This window comes from Netta rufina (assembly GCF_964035555.1).
Source record: "Netta rufina genome assembly, chromosome: 3".
Taxonomy (NCBI): domain Eukaryota; kingdom Metazoa; phylum Chordata; class Aves; order Anseriformes; family Anatidae; genus Netta; species Netta rufina.
The window spans coordinates 2,295,487-2,311,658 of record NC_140125.1 but is presented as its reverse complement, the minus strand read 5'-3'; the positions used below and the strand labels follow the sequence as shown (position 1 = coordinate 2,311,658).

Sequence of the window (16,172 nt, the reverse complement as noted above, 5' to 3'; positions counted from 1 at the left end):
TCATGTCCTCTCTGAGAAGAGGGCATGTTATCACAAACAACATCATGCCCACTAAATCACTCATTTGGGATGTTCAAATGGGAGGGAACCAGGGTCTGGCTTTTTAGAGTCCAGTGCTGTTCGTTACTAAAGGATTAAACATAAAGCCTGCAATCTGGGAGTGTCCCGGTACTTGAGAGCTTCATTTTGAAATCTTAACATTGTCCCCAAAGGGATGTAGATTTCTAGATGTTCTCATAGCATTTTACCTTTTTTGATTTGTTCTGGTGGATTCATGCTGATGCCTGTGTGGACACTCAGTGATAGGCACCCGGTACCTCCAGAACCAGGGGCTGGAGATGGTGTCACTCAGGCACTTGTAATATGAGTGCTTGCAGCAGAAGGAGGGTTTGGGTGTTGCTGCGGGTTCCCCCAGAAGAGCCCAGAGGGATGGGCACTACCTTTCCTCCCAACTGCAGACTGGTCCCAGAACATGCTGATCCCCATTTCATTGCGGTCTTGTGCACGGTGTCCCCTTTTCCCAGTGCTCTGCAGTGCCAGAACGCAAGCTGTCTGCGTGTGCCTGCGTGGGTATGCGTGTTGGTGTGCAGGAGCAGGTGAGCTCCTGCCAGAGCCCAGGCATGAGTGGCTACAGGGATCCTTCCTGCCTGCACCTGCAGAGGTTTGTCGGGGGAACAACTCTTGGAATGAGCTGCACAAACCGGGCTCCTGCCAATGGCTGCAAGCGGCTCAGAAAATTCAGGTCACTCTGTACCTGTCCTGTCTTTCCTTGTTGCCATGTCAGAGACCGGCCAGGTTGTGTTTGTTATAAATTAGACCACACAATTTACTGGTCTATTGAAATTATTTTATTAATCAAGTAAGCAGACACAAGCAAAACAGCGCTGGGCGGCTGGGGAGTCTCCGCTCCGCAACAGCACGCAACTTCCCCTTTCCAGTGTTGCTGTTTTATAGCATTGAAGTTCCGGCTTGTCGAGACTTGTCGAGACCTGTCGAGACCTGTTGACTTGTCGACTTGTCGAGACCTGTCCTGAGACTGCGCAGTCTGTTGCTGGGGGTCGTTATTCTTCCCCCAGTGATCATGCGTTGTGCTTGTGTTCAGGTGGGGGCAAAACAGGATGTCTTGCTTTGTCCCCTTGTTACAATGCCGTGAGTTGTGAAACCTTATCTCCTCAGTAGATTCTTTAAATTCTCAAGGACAATGAACAAACCCCTACTAATTTATCACAGTGTTTCTCTGTCACAGAGATGTCTCCTTCTGCTGATGGTTTTGTGGTGCCCTAAACACACTTACTTTACTGATGACATGCAATACAAAGCGATAGTTATACACAGCTTGCTGCTGATCACATCCTGGTACCATAGCCCACTGCTACGAGTGAGCTTGGACTGTGTGGGTTTCTTGCTTGGTTGTTGTTTTGTGTTGTGTTGTTTCGTTGTTGTTGTTTTTTAATTTCTGTTTATTAGTGGACTTCTAGGTGGTTTTGTATGTAGTCAGAATTAAGGAAAGCTCTGTGCTTGGTTGCAGTGGTTCCAGTGAAGCACTGTGGTGCAAGGTGGCATGTGCATCACTTATAACAGGTTGTCATTTTGGAGGTGAAGCAGGTCAGATTGGCAAACAAATTTCACGTAAAACAAACAAACAAACAAACAAAACTAATTAACTTCTTAGGAGAACCATGCCGTATGCATTCTTTACCAAAGAAATGCAGAACCTGTTGATGGAAAAAACAATGAAGCTCAACTCATCCAAGCAACTAGTATTGGGGGACACAAAAGACCTGAAGTTTGAGCTACAAGAACAGTGACACAGTGGTGCTCTGCTTGTGATGTTTTCTGTCAAACTTGATTCCTTTACTGAGGATGAGTATTTAGAGTAATCTCTAGATCTGTAGCTAAATTGATCCTAAATTCAGCCTGATCATTATAATATAGGAAAATTATGAACAAGAATTATGTACAGATACTAGTTTAATGATAGACAGGCTACCAAAAAAAAAAAAAAAAAGTGAAACAGAATAGATCCTTATATAGGCCAAGTCTGTGTAAGCTGTCCTGATTATTTCATAAAGTAAAGTGATATAAAGCAGATTTCCCAAAATAAAGTAGGGATGAATATCTCTCAGTTGTGACATCTTTAACTGTTGAGAACAAACTTTTAAGTAGAAAGGTAAGTATGTATCTGAGCCTTGTAGGTATGGGACCTGTGCTTGGTACCTCCAATCATGTGCTGTGTCTGGAAAATATATACAGCTTTTCTTCAATTTAATGCTGCTTCAGGCTGGAAGTCCATCCTTGCCTTTTCAGCACCCATTGGATGGAACAGAGATGGAATTGTGTTGGGGTGGGCAATGGCTGCTAGCACTGGCTGCTTGGGGAGGGTTGGATAATAAGGCTAGCGTGGTTCGATCCTTCAGCTGGAAGGTGACTTGGCACGTGGCTGACAGAGCTTGCAGTCATATGGGGCTTGGATGGGAGTGGAAGGGATGAGCTGTGAGCCAGGACAAGTCCTTCATCCTCTGTCCCTTGGCATAGCTCAGCTGCCAGGAGGAGTCAGGAGGGCGCTTTCACCACTGCTCATCCCAAGGCTTTTGCTCCCATTCTGTAAATCATCTGACAGGCACCTTCAGTCTGTCCACAGCAGCATCTCTGGCTTAGGAGAGTGTTCTCCAAACATCTGCTGAACTGCCTCATTGCTACCTCATTACCCTCTAAACCCTCTGTGTTCCTGTACCACAGTGCCCTAAAATATATTTGGCTGTGATTGAAGAGGTGCTCAGCATAATTCCATATCATACTGACCAAAATTTTCTTGTTTCCTTTTGATACCCCCCTACTCTCGGAGTGAAGCTGCTGCCTCCTACAGCACTTAGACGTTCCTGTGGAACGTTTCTGGCTTTCGCTCAGTAAAGGAGGCTCTAATGCAAGGATGGAGACTGGTGCAGGAAATTCAAAGGGATGCTGGACAAATGTGAGCAATAATCACCAATGTCCTGAGCAGCAGAATACGTTTTTCAAGTAAGATGTTTAATCTACTTTCACGTAGAGATTGCAATTACTTCTCTGATGCTTGTTTATTTGAAGCATCATTTAAAAACCAATCCTAATGTAATACTTAATCTGGAATTTATAATCTTTTAATACAGGGTCATTATATTTCCATCATTTTTTTAATGGCCTTTTGTGGAGGAGAAGTGTCTTTTAAGAAGGTTGCCTATTCAAAGATTTTAATGTCTTCACTTTAGCTGAATGCGACCAAGCAGTGCTTGGGGTTGAGACGTACTTCTTGTCCTCCCCATCATCTCACTCCATTGCCATTACACCTCTCGCCTCAGCTCTACCCCAGCCCATCCACATTCCTTCAGGCCCTGCCTTTGTCCCCAGTAGCTGCGTGCAGGTGGAGCTGACTTCAGCAGTGCTGCCCTGCTGCCTTCCTGAGCCATATGAAGCTTGCTTGTGTTTGTTGAAGGCTGAGGCAATGCGACCCCTTGGATTCACATTGGTTTCACCTTCTTTGCAATGTGAATTCTTCCTTTGGCACTGCCCAGCCAGGTTCACAACCAGCTGGGTCACTGAAGCCCTAGTTGTGTTTAGGATTTAGGGAAGCTGTGGGGGTTTGCCCCTTTGCTTGTAGGGGAAAGAGGTAAGTTCATTAACGTACAGCTGGCACTTCAGTGCTCACCTCCCTGTGTCATCCAGTGTCATCACAGACACAGTCTGGGTGAGTGCTCCTAGGTGCCACCAGTGCTGGCTGGAACAGGGAGGCAGTGGCTTGGCGTCACCCCGCACCCCAGGTGAGTGCAGGTGTGCCTGTATATGCCAGCTGGGAGCACCACATAGTCACATGAAGCTGAGAGAGGCTGGCCAGCAGAGGAGCAAGCAGTTGGCACAGTAACAGAGCCACAGCTGAACTTGGGTGGAAGCTCAAACCACCTAATTGGCTGCAAAAGCTTAAAGCCATGCTGTTTGCGTTTGTCCATATTTGACATATGGAACAGAGTTGCTTGCCCTGATGCTGGCTCTCTTCCTTCTTTCCACATTAAGTAGCCTGGACTGCTGTCTGACCTATATCTTTACAAATCTGACTTGCGATAAAATTTAATTTTTTGTGTGTGTTCCTGCTGGCCCAAACTCTAAGCTTTATTTTTGTTTGTTAAAAAACAAACAAACAAAAACACTTTCAAGGAAGCAATGTTGTCATCACGTGTTCACTTGCCAAAGGTAATTGCCAGTATTTTAGCTTGTGAACCAAGTTGTTTTCTCACAAGATACTCCATAGATTTGGACTCCTTATCCTGTATTGCATTCAAGCCAATTAAATTAGGAAAGACTCCCAGCCATAACCAGAATTGTGACAACAATGAGGTCATTAAAAATAAATGCTGAAGTCAGTATGGGTTCAGCCTGATCTGTTCTGTCAGCCTGGTGTAAAACTTGCTGAAGTCGCCCACAGCAGTCTTCCTGATTTAGCAGGCTTTGGTTAGTGCTTTCAGCAGGCATGGCAGCTTGGTGTTCCCCAGCACCTCCAAAAGGATTAGAGAAAGTGTGGTGGTAGTTTCTTCACATTCATTTTTTCCACTCCTTCCTGATTTCAGTCCCCCTTTTTTAGCTTTTCTCTTGTACCTGATCCTACAAATGCGTAAGACGGAGTGGACAAAAGAAAATTCCATTGTCACCTTTTTGGCTTGTGATTGTACACTCTAAAAATCATTAGAATGCCATGAAATGTAGCTTTTTTTACACATGTATGGTTATTGGGACATGGGTATGCTTTCCTGCTATCGTTAACATTGGAGATGATGCAAAACCACCTGTCACATCATTTGAGCACTCATTTAAAAACTCTCAGAAACATTTGCCTGAACTTAAACTGATGGACACCTGGCATCTGGTTTCTGTCCAGGCTGAAGCTACCTGCAGCATACCACGTAGTGTGCAGGAGTTCTGCATGATCTGAAAAAATAGTAGGAGCACAGAGGAGAAGAAGACTGTGCACCATATATTGAGGTAGATGTTGAAATGACCTGATCTGGCAGAGGGTGTGGGAACTGGGTGGGGGGGCATGCTGTCTGCTTTTGGCTGTCTGTTTTCTATCTACCTGTCTTTGTTCGGGAGAATTTGGCTATCACAACCATAGCAGATTGCAGGAATCCCAAGGAACCATATGATGCCCAGCACTCTGTGACTGTAGATTATATCAAATACAGAGAGTGCACTCAATTTAGAGGGATGATGGTGTACAGATTAGTGCTCTTGAAAGGCATTGCTGTGCGTTTGGGAAAGGAAAATGACAGCATGGCCCAGGCAGATTAATATGATTAGCAGATTAAAAAATCCAGGCTGAAGTTGGGCACCTGCTATCCATTGTATTTCAATGGGACTTGGTCACTTAACTCTCAGAGGCTGCTTCTGATCATGCTTCCTTTGCACAAGGTTTGTGAGGCATTTGCTTCCTTTACCTAATTAACTGTCCAGCTCTGAATCTTCAAATTGGCGTTAAAATCATCCATTGTGATGAAATTCCTATCTCTAATACTGAACAAGTATATTTGGATTGTTTTTGAGCTTGAAAAGATTGTTTGGCAGAGATTTTCGTAGAAATTATTGATTTTTTGCAGTAGAGTAATAATTAAATAATTATGTTCTAGCAAGTTTGTTTTTATTTTTTTTTGGTGGGGAGTGGGTGTTTAAACCTGGAAAATTGTAATGACATCAGAAATGGGTTGCAACGAAGGGCTGTGTGCACGGGGTGCAGCTCCTAGCGGGGCGCTTCTCTACCAGAAGTGGGCGGTGAGATCACAGCAGGGGAATGAAGAAGGAGCTCAGGTGTCCATTTCTCCTGCCTCACCATGCACAGCCCTTCATACTCCTTGTTCCAGACATATCTGGCTGCTGCTGCGCAGTCTGTTCCAGGCTTATGTCCGGGGCCTCACCTCTCTGTTTACATGCATACAATTTAAGGATCTCTCACATACATGTGCTTTTACATGCATGCAGCAATAAATAAACCTTTGCTGATACCATAGTCTGCTAGGAATGAGAGCCAAGATGGTGAGGTAGCATCTCTTGCAACAGTTTTTTTGGCAGCATGCGCAGATAGATTGTTTCTGGTTCCTCATGGGAATGCCAAATGAAATAGATATGCTGCATGCCTCGTACCAAGGAGTGCTGTAAAGGACAAGTGCTGGCCTGTCTTACAGGTCGTCCAAGGGTACAGTTGTGCTCTCTTCTCTCCCACTTCCCCTGTTGTGCAGAACACTTGGCTTTAAAACTCTGCTAGTTTGTCCCAGATAACATGCAGAAAACAAGCTCCTTTCCTCTTTTTTTTCAGAACACTAGTATTTCAAAAGCTGCTGCTCCTCAATAATCCAGATTTTCACAGAATATAATAATAAAAAAGCTTTGCACTACACAACAGAGAGAAAAGTTAAGGGCAATTAAGTAATATGCAGAGATTATTTTTTTTAAATGTCTTTATGATAAAGTGCTGGCAGTTTCTGATAGCTTGATAGAACTTTTATCTAAATACTTAATGATCTTTCTGTTAAATCCCAGAGGGCCCCATGAAGTTTTCTTACAAGAGAAAACTTTTTTACAAATGTATATCAAAACAAGACTAAGATAAGTTGGGACACTGCAGTTCAGTTTCTTTGCTTGACAGTCTCCAAACTCAACATTTTCTTTTCTCTTTTGCAGGCCATGTATATGTTTTATGCTTTAGCAATTGTCTGCGATGATTTCTTCGTCCCTTCATTGGAAAAGATTTGTGAAGTAAGTGTTAGAAATTTGTACGTGAGTTTGTGTGCTGTTTTGGCAGCAGTTCTCCTTGAGAGCCTGAACGTGTGATGATGGTGTATTTACTCTTGTCTTAGACTGTTCCCCATGCTTTTTGTTTACTTGCTCAGCACTGGCTGTGTGAGTTGGCTCAGCTTCATAGTTCTCGCTTGCAGGAGATGTGCTGCATGTCTCCTGGTGGGTGAACTTGGTTGATATTCCCTCATAAAATTAGCAGTCTCCTCTTAAATAACACTGCCTATGTATGCATCTTACTTCTTCTTGAAAAACGGAGACCATGTATAACATAGGAAAAGCACATTCTCTGTAGCAGTGATTCGCAAACTCCACCTCCCCCTGACCCTGCAGGCTCCTGTGACAATGCTGGCTGCAGTGCAGGTTTCCAGGCGGTGAGCCCAGCAGAGCCTGCTAGCTTGTCCTGTGCTCTGCCCCCTCTGTGGATGGAACCGTGCCCTGGAGGTAAGGTCCAACCATTAGGGGCTGGGAGAGGGTTGTGAAGGTGTGCGTTGCCCGTAAGGAGCGGCAGTTCAGTTCAGTTATGACTTTGGGCATGGTACTCAGTTCTCCCATGACTTGGAGGCTAATAACATTTTATCTGTTGACTTTTGCAAGGAAATACTGATCTACGGGGTGTTTCTGAGTTTCATACAGCATTAACTTAAAACTTAGAAACCTCCCAAGCATCAGACTTGGAAAGAAAAGAATGCACGAGAGAATTTAGATGCATTGGTAAAAATGCAGACGAAGGGAGAGGTGCAGAGCTCCTAGCCGGTGGCCTGAAAGCAGCGTCCTGCCCCACACTGCCCATGGGACCAGGGAACTGTACCTCCCTCCCGCTGCCCAGCCAAGGTAGGCCTGCTTTGAGCTGACTTGCTGCGGAGCTGGGCTTGACTGCCTTGGCTTTGGACAGAAATGAAGGCTTGGTTTAGATTCAGGATGCTGCAGAGCGTTAGGTTCAGGTCAGCTGTAAAGACAATCTTCAGCACTTCCAGCAACTGCAAGGAGCTCCATCCTTCTTTTCCTAAGGCTGGTGTGCAGAAATTTTAGGAGACAGGGACTGTGTCAGCCTGAATCAGCTCAGACAGCAGCAGGAAAAACATAGACCATGTGCCTGAAGTGACACATGAAGCAAGCCCTCCCCAGTGTCAATCTCAGACAAAGAAATCTCTGCTGCGTCTAGACAATATGGTTCATTCTTGCCAGCATGACATCTCCGTCATCTGGAGGAGATGCCTGCTGGTCTGCCCGCTAGTAAGTGTCGCTCAGCACAGCTGTAACTGGGACTAAAGAAGGGGCATGGGAGATGACAGGAGAAATCATTTGTGATGACAGCTCTAATAGAATCTGACTCTAAAGTAACTTGATATTTGTAGTTCAGCACTCTACCACACTGCCTGGTTTTCTTCATCAAAAATAAGTCCCGAGGAACTCCCACTACTTTGGTGCATAAATACTCAGGTGACTGACAGATGATGACATGTGGCAGGATGTTCTGTCCTGAGAAGTTCCTGAGCTCTCTAGGAGAATCTAGGCTGAATCTGAATACAGCCAGTTTATGAGATTAGGGGAAGGGAGCCTGGTGTTACCAGGAAAGTAGACAGGGTTGTGAAAGTGGGGATTTAGGATGCTGGAGATGAAGACATGCTGAGTTATTTAATCTCCCCTCTCCAGAGCAAGGAAGCCCTGCCAGGAAACTTGGGTCCAGAAGGCCAGCTCAGGCCACTGTAGATGGATGAAACCTGAGCTGAGGAGGTAATGTCCAGGACAGGCTTGCATTTTGGGGTGCCATCTATAGGCCTGCTGTGCAGAGAGACAGATAGAGCCAGAAGATTGTGGGAAATTATTTTTCTTCCCTACTGAGCACTCATTAGATCCCATCTACACATACATTTTGATCATGTGGCCTTGCTTACAACAGAGGTCTGGTCTGGGTCTAGAGAGAGCTAGCTCCTGTAATAACTCTGCCACTGACTCTCCTATGTGGCCTAGGATCAGCTATGTCACTTTTCGGTACCTCTGTTTCCTGCACTGGTCAATAGAAACGTTTTTTCTCAGCTGCATTTACAAGTAGTGATAGGAAACACCATATACAGTGTTCACAGTTCCTAACTTTGCCGGTGGTGCACTTAGTTATAAATCAGAGGTTCAGAGACTGGAGGAGTCCCTCTCCTTTTACCATCATTAGCCTCTCTAGGCTCTCTCTACAGAAGGTCTGTAGGCTTAAACACTTGTCAGTGATAAAGGTGCAAGTGGCAGAAGTTACAGCACCGTTGTTCTCCTAACAAGTTTTCAGAGTGTTTGGTTTTGCATGGGCATCTAATGTCCAAAAAGCAAACACCCTCCCCATGTGACTTTAATGTAATATTTACAACCCCCTGTTCCTAGAAGGCCACTTTCAGTTGACTATATCTTCATTTGTTATTGTCTCAGTGTTGTGGAACAACTCTTCATATGCTTTGACAGTTATGAACCACTGTGTTACCCAACACCACCAGTAAAATGAGGTGATAATAAGCTTTACCTAATTGTGTGTGAAAGAAAAAAAGCATAGCAATAGAATAGTATGTCTGGCATACTTCTGTTAAGAAGTTACTGTTCAGAAGAAAGATACTGTGTCTTTAGAGATTATCAAAATGGGTCATATAAGCGTATCAGAATTTTATTTTTTCTATTGCTCCGACTTCATTTTCTCCCAGAAAAATACACACACACACACACACACAAAACAAACAAACAAACCACCCAACCCCGTAGCTGACCTTTGTCTTGTTATTTATGTATTTTATGTATAATTGAGCAGTTCTGCAATTACATGATAGCAAAAGACATAAGCATTCTTGTTTCCTGCTCCAACCAACTTTTCATTTTATCAGTCCAGAGCAGCTCACCTTCAAAACATCCAGCTTTTCATGGTTGGTCCTTGATGTTAGCACTCAAGAATGTATGGGAAAATGCTTTTGGGAAAATCATACAAAATGATTTTGTATGGGAAATCACTTTGCAAAGGCCTCTGTAGTTCTTTGGTAGTAGTTGCTCTTGCCTGTTTTTCTAGGAAGGGGAAGGTTTGATCCCTGCCCCTTTTCTGGCTTAGCTCCATCTAGTTTGGAAACTGGTTGTTAAGTTAAATCAACTAGGCATTTATACTCCCAAATATGTGCATAGAGATTAGAATTTGTTCAAGAACACTTGCTATGATAGATATTCATGTTCTGTCTTAGTTCAGATGTACTTGCAACCAAATCCCTGACTTTCATTTGTTTTCTAAAACAATTTGTACTTATATTTGTCCACTTACTCTCTGTTATTGGTATTACAATGTGTCAATGTGTTTACATGACAAAACTAACATTGTAAAGTCAACTGCAAATGCAGTCTACAAATACCAGAGAATATGTTTTTGACTCCGTGCAGTGGGCAGTATTTTCTGGTCTATTATATTAGCTTAATCATCATATGTATTGCAATAAATTATCCTCAAGGGAATTTATGATGGCTTTAAGTTTAACCATCCCCACAGAAAACACTGATGGTTTCTTTTACTGGTGTTCTTTTCAAAAGATACCATCTAGGTGTGGATTGATTACTGTAGGGTGACCATTTATGTACATCCGTTGAGAACTCTGCAGAAGAATTCAGTCTGTGGGAATCTACTTCTGTTGCTATGAGTTTCTTTTAGAATAGTTTTAATCTATCTAAAATCATCCTCCATAAAGCCATGTTTTATCAGGTTCCACAAGCTTTTATAACAGTGTAGCAATGCAGTGGTCTCCTGTTTAAAAAGCATTCCTGATTAGGGCAGTTCTTTTCACTTGTCCCTGAAGCATACACACAATTCTTTATTATGTGAGTATGGTCAGTGGGCAGAGTTAAGTTTTCCTACAAGCTTAAAGTATCCATGATGGGATCTTCAATCAAGGTAAGATTGGAGATGAGGGATTCCTGCAATGTTTGGGAGCAGCCTTGTCTCTGCAAATATACTTTAATAATGAAAGACCTTCAGAGAAACCCTGCGTAGCTGAGAAAGGCAGAGGGGAGAGGAAGGCTTCCTCTGGCCTGTCAGGTTGGCTGTGATGTTTCAAACCATCGGTTCTGCTAGGGAAATATTTCCACCACTTTCAGCTCTCTTCCCCTTGCTTGTAAAATGGCAGCCGCTGACTTGCACGCATGTGAGTAAGCCAGCTTTGTGTAGTAACAACTCAGCAATTTATGACCGTATGGCACGGGGTGGCTTTTTTTAGCTACTCATATTAAACTGTGGAAGGTGCCAAAAAGTCATGTGGTCTTTAACAGCTTTGTCACATTTGCTGAACAGTAACTTGTACAGATGGAGCAGGGGGAATGCAGAAAACATAAAGGAAGCAATTAACCAAGTAAATCTTTGGAAACAGCATATGTCAAAAATTCCGGAGTAGAGGGTCCTTTTCCTTCCAGAAATCACTGTTTTAAATAAGAACAGTCCCTGGGCACATCTAGTGGAAGGCCATAGGAGGTAAGTATCTTGATGATGACCTATGCGAAAGGGATGTGAGGAGAGGTTAAATCTCACAAGGCTGAAATGGTATTCAGGGAAGAAGGTCAGGGGTTGGACTGAGCCTGAGCTCCAGCTCTGCCCATTACAGGCCAAAGTAGATGAGATAAACTGTGTATATCACAACTTGTATATATGCCTTTGATGACTTTCTCCCCCATGCTTAACTTTTAAATGTATACTGGCACTTTCCCACTCTTTGCAGACAGTGTAATGTTTCTAGTTGAATTCCATTGATCTGTCAGTGTTGTAATCAGTAACTCTGATGTGTTTTTCTGCAGCGCTTGCATCTTAGCGAAGATGTGGCTGGGGCAACTTTCATGGCAGCTGGCAGCTCCGCTCCTGAGTTGTTTACATCTGTCATAGGTAACTAACCTGCTGCTTCTTGAAACCTCCTCTTTTCCCTCAGTGTTTTTCAGAGTTGAAATGGGATTACTAAGCACCTATAATGTTTGTCATAATGCCTGACCCCTTTCCTCATGGACACTCACAGGATTAATTGTGGGAAATCCTCAGTAGATGAAGAGTTTTAAAAAATGTACCGTTATTTCACAACAGAGCTATGCTGGAAGTAGTTCAATTTGACCAGTCAAACCAAGGTCAGAAATGCAGGCAGCTCACTTTAACTATCTATTAGCCTTCCCTTGCTGTAGCACTGCCAAACTGCAGAGCACTGATCTCTGCATGTGCAGCTTTCCTATTCACCTTCCTATGCTGTTTGCTGCACCACCTCTACAGCTTAGTGCCTTCAGTATCCTGGGTTGGTCCCCAGGCAAACTCTCAGTGTCCTGAGATGGACATTCTCTGCCATCACCTCTGCTGTAGTTAGTTGTCTAACACTGCTTACTTCAGGGAAAGCCACAGCAGGAGGAAAAGAGAATTTGAGACCCTTATTCACAGCAACAGGTTGGTGAGAACATTGCACTACCATTGCAGCTCTCTGCTTATGGGAAGTGTGATCAAGAGATTCAGCAGTACTTGGGTGTGTGTAGCTTGAAGAGACTCGCGTGTTCTTTCAACAGCCTTGAGCTATGAGGGGACTTCAGTCAAGAGAGCTGCTATGATTCTGTATGTATACTAACAGGTGTAGAGGTGAAAGTGTTCTTGCAGTATTATACACCCTCATCTCCAGTGGTAGGTAATCTTTAGAACAATAGATGGGAGGTTAAGGTGGCCTCTCCGTCACTGAGGAGAAGTGATTGAACTCTTCTGAGCTTAGATACTTTCTCTAGAAGATCCTTCTATTTCAGTCACATCTACCAGAGGCAGAGCACAAATTAATTCACACCAAGCTGCATACTCTGCAGAGAGAGATGATCAAAGCCTCAGAACCTAGGAAGCTAAAATGGAAGCCTATGCAGTTGGGCTTGCACACCAGCAAGGCGAAAATAAAATCAGACTCCTTCAGGCAGCTCAGAGAAGCCCTAAAAATCTTTCTGTGGTGTAATCCAGCAGATACTGAATGTCATTTGGGGCATGCCTACTTCTGGATAACACATTTCTCAGAGAAGGGAAAAGTGGAGAAAAAAAATCTAAACTGCACTGGCCAGAAAAATACTGCTGGAAACTTAAAAGCAAGTGGTGAATTTAAACAGACTGACAACTAGCAGGAGATGGAGTGTTATTTTTAGGCTGACTTTCTAAGAAAAAAATTTTATGCAGTACCACAATGCATGTGTCTGTCAGTTCATCTCCCTTCTCCCTCACCATTAACCTCCTTGGCCAATTTTAACCAAATCTGACAGAAGAGCTCTGAAAGGAGCTTGTAACATAGCCCCATAACCTATTCTGAGCAACATCATTTTCAGCTTGCAAATAACAAGAGGCCAGACATTTCTGATTCTATTCCAGTTCATGCTCCTACTTCCCTTATTGTTGTAGTCAGTAGGGGTGGGGATATGGGGAAGAGCAGAGCACTGGTAAGGAGGTGCCTTACAGGAGATAGTTTCTTCCAGATTTGTGTCCTATAAGATGCTCTCATGGAGCTTACTGTCTTTTGTAATGTATATTGCCATAACATTGGTTTGCAAGACCAGGAGGTTGGTGACTTAGAAATGTCTAAGGCATTTGGTTTTCATTAGACAATACATCTGAATTCCCACAGCAAGTTCTACCACCTTTATTCACCCTAGTACCTTTCTGTGCAAGTTGTCCTATTAAATATGAGTAAAAATAACAGAACTGGTGCATGCCTTTATATTCATTAATGGGGCAATTTTAGAGGAAAAACTCTGTACTTTCCAATTTACACAGCTTGCCTTGAACTTGTTTTTCAGGTGTTTTTATCACAAAAGGAGATGTAGGCGTTGGAACCATTGTAGGCTCTGCTGTATTTAACATTCTCTGTATTATTGGTGTGTGTGGACTTTTTGCAGGACAGGTAAGAGACATTTAATGATTCCTAACAGTTATTGCATGCCTTGGCTCTACTGTGAAATCAGTTGCCAGGTTCACAACCTTGCCACAAAGTTCTCTGGTTTTGTTCTTTTAATAGAGTCCTATACTGTTCCTCTTGCATTTTTTGAAATGAAAGGCAGAATAGCAAATGTCAGCTTGGATGTTTTAAGCTGCCCAAGACATGTGAGTGGTCAAAGGAATAATGGATGGTTATTTAACAGATCCTCTTGCTAGCTATTGAAAGATGTGTTGTGATGTTTGTATCTGGTTCTTTTAGACCAAAGGAGCCAGAAAATGTGTGTGCCCCTGGCTGGTAAAAATGCAGTTCAATGAACTGTGAAAGATGCCTCCAAAGGAATCATGACACTTCTGGAGCATCATATTTGATGCTGCCTTTTGTGTGAGAGATGTTGTTGGCAACTGACTTGACTTAGGAAATTATACAAGAAAGATTCACTCTTTGCTTGTAGTTTAACTTTTATTTATGTCCTCAGATTCACAGGATGGTTTACATGGGAAGAGACCCATGGAGGTCTCTGATCTAGAGCCCCTGACCACCCCACCAGCCCCAACTCAAATCAGGGCTAATTTCAGAGTTGGATCTGGTTGTTCAGGGCTTTGTCCAGTCAGATTTTGAATAATACCAAGGATGCAAGAAATCTTACCTTACTAGCAGTAAGGCTGTCCACCCCTAGTATAATTTCTAACTGTTTTCCGGTGTGTCAAACTAAATATGACAACGAGTTATTCATCTGAAATTAAAGTAATTAAGTTGTGAGATCTGAGCTGCTGTCTGATTTGCAGGCATGATTGACTCTGTATAATTAAACATCTAAATCTGCATTCACCTTAGCACTTGCCAACATGCCCAGTATTTTTATTATCTTGTAAAATGTTCTTTGAAATCTTACTGTACAGACTTCTTTTGCAAAGAGGTTAGGCAGGATAACGGAATCAATAAAGAGCAAAAGGATAACTAGCTCTGGAAGAAAAGCCTAAAAGGAGGGGCCTCTATGACTTGGTCAAGAAAACAAGCAGAGAGCTCAGGCTTTCCCAGGAAATTTCATAATCCATTTTTATTTGCCTTAACCATGAAGTTTTTCAGGATGAAGATAAACATTTTCATTATGGGGAGGCTTGGGGAAGAATCCACAGAGGTACTTTTAAGCCATTTGGGCTCCCTGATTTGTATGGGAACATACAGCTGAAAGCTACACACACTTGCTCAATACATTAGTCATTCTGCTGTAACTCTTACTGTGAAAGCCTAATTTATTCAGGCTAGTTTTTAATTACCGAAGCTTTCCCAGTGCTTGAAGCTGTGTTCCCCAGAGGTATTCTCCTGTAATCAGTAGGACTGTCTCCTCAGGTTGCTTTTTTCAATCAAATGAAGAAGATTAACTGTTTAGCACGATGACAGAGGAGCTAATTCTTCCAGTTTTTGTTCTTGACAATATTAACTGCAAGCCCGAAACATGATAAAAAAAAAAACTAGCTACAAATAACAGCTTTTAGTGGAAAAGGCTTGATGGAGTTTGGGAGTTGACAGAGGATGTCAGTCATCTTTGTTGGCGGATGGGAGGTGTTTGTTTCTGGAGGGCACAACACAGCCAAAATGTTCTCGTAAATGCCTTCAGTCTTCCAGGCATGATATCTTTCAGAAGTTCAGAAAAGGATTGGCTGTCCTAATCATCCCACGCACGGTCTGTGAGTCCTTTTTCAGAGAATTGAGATTTGGACTGGTTTATCCTGATTTTGTTTTTCCCTGGTTCCACTAGTGATGGTTGTGTGATTTCATCAGGTCATTTTGCTTGTTTGGTGCAGTTTAACCTGGAATGGATTTGTGAGAATTGGAATAATTTAAATCACTGTTTGGAATCATGATTTAAGTGAGCAAATAGGAAACCTCAGTTTAAATAATTCTGATACTGACAAAAACTGTCTGTTTTATTTTGTGATCTTCAGTTTTTCCACTCCCAATGCTTCATCAAAAAGTCATTTGCTTTTATTGGTGTGATTCAGTGCATGTTTTGTTATTACTGAGAGGATTTTTTTATCAGTAATTTCTCTATACATGTTCTAACATAATTAATGGACCTGGATGACGGATTTGAGTTGCCTTGTAATGGCCAGGTGAGTCTGGAGCAGGTTGTTGGTCTCAGCTGCTTGCTGTGCTCCAGCTCAGGCAGGGTAGGGTTTTCTCTTCAGAGCTCAGATCTGAGAAGTCAGCAGACAGAGTCCTCTGTTTTTCACGTGGGACCAGTGCGTCAGTGGGCAGGGATTTACCAGCCAGAATTTGCTGTCTTCTGAGCCTGCCCGAAGGCTCACAAAGACACAGTTTTCTGGGACTCCCATCATCCTAGAAAGCTGTGTTAAAGCACCTCTGCTTGAGGCTGGAATGCTTTCAGTTTTGTCAGGTGAAGTGGGATAAGTGGAGAATTAATCCCATGCA

At 43.0% G+C, this 16,172-nt stretch overlaps 1 protein-coding gene across 1 annotated transcript in view; it reads left to right on the top strand.

The window, feature by feature from the left end:
* The window catches only part of SLC24A3 (solute carrier family 24 member 3), a gene marked incomplete at its 5' end in the record, with an annotated part of 194,219 nt that overhangs the window by 124,065 nt on the left and 53,982 nt on the right, over positions 1 to 16,172 (top strand). Inside the window, 3 exons of the mRNA XM_084283606.1 lie at positions 6,697 to 6,771; positions 11,605 to 11,689; positions 13,600 to 13,703. Of these exons, the coding sequence (XP_084139732.1) occupies positions 6,697 to 6,771; positions 11,605 to 11,689; positions 13,600 to 13,703 (264 nt within the window). The remainder of the gene's footprint in view (positions 1 to 6,696; positions 6,772 to 11,604; positions 11,690 to 13,599; positions 13,704 to 16,172) is intronic.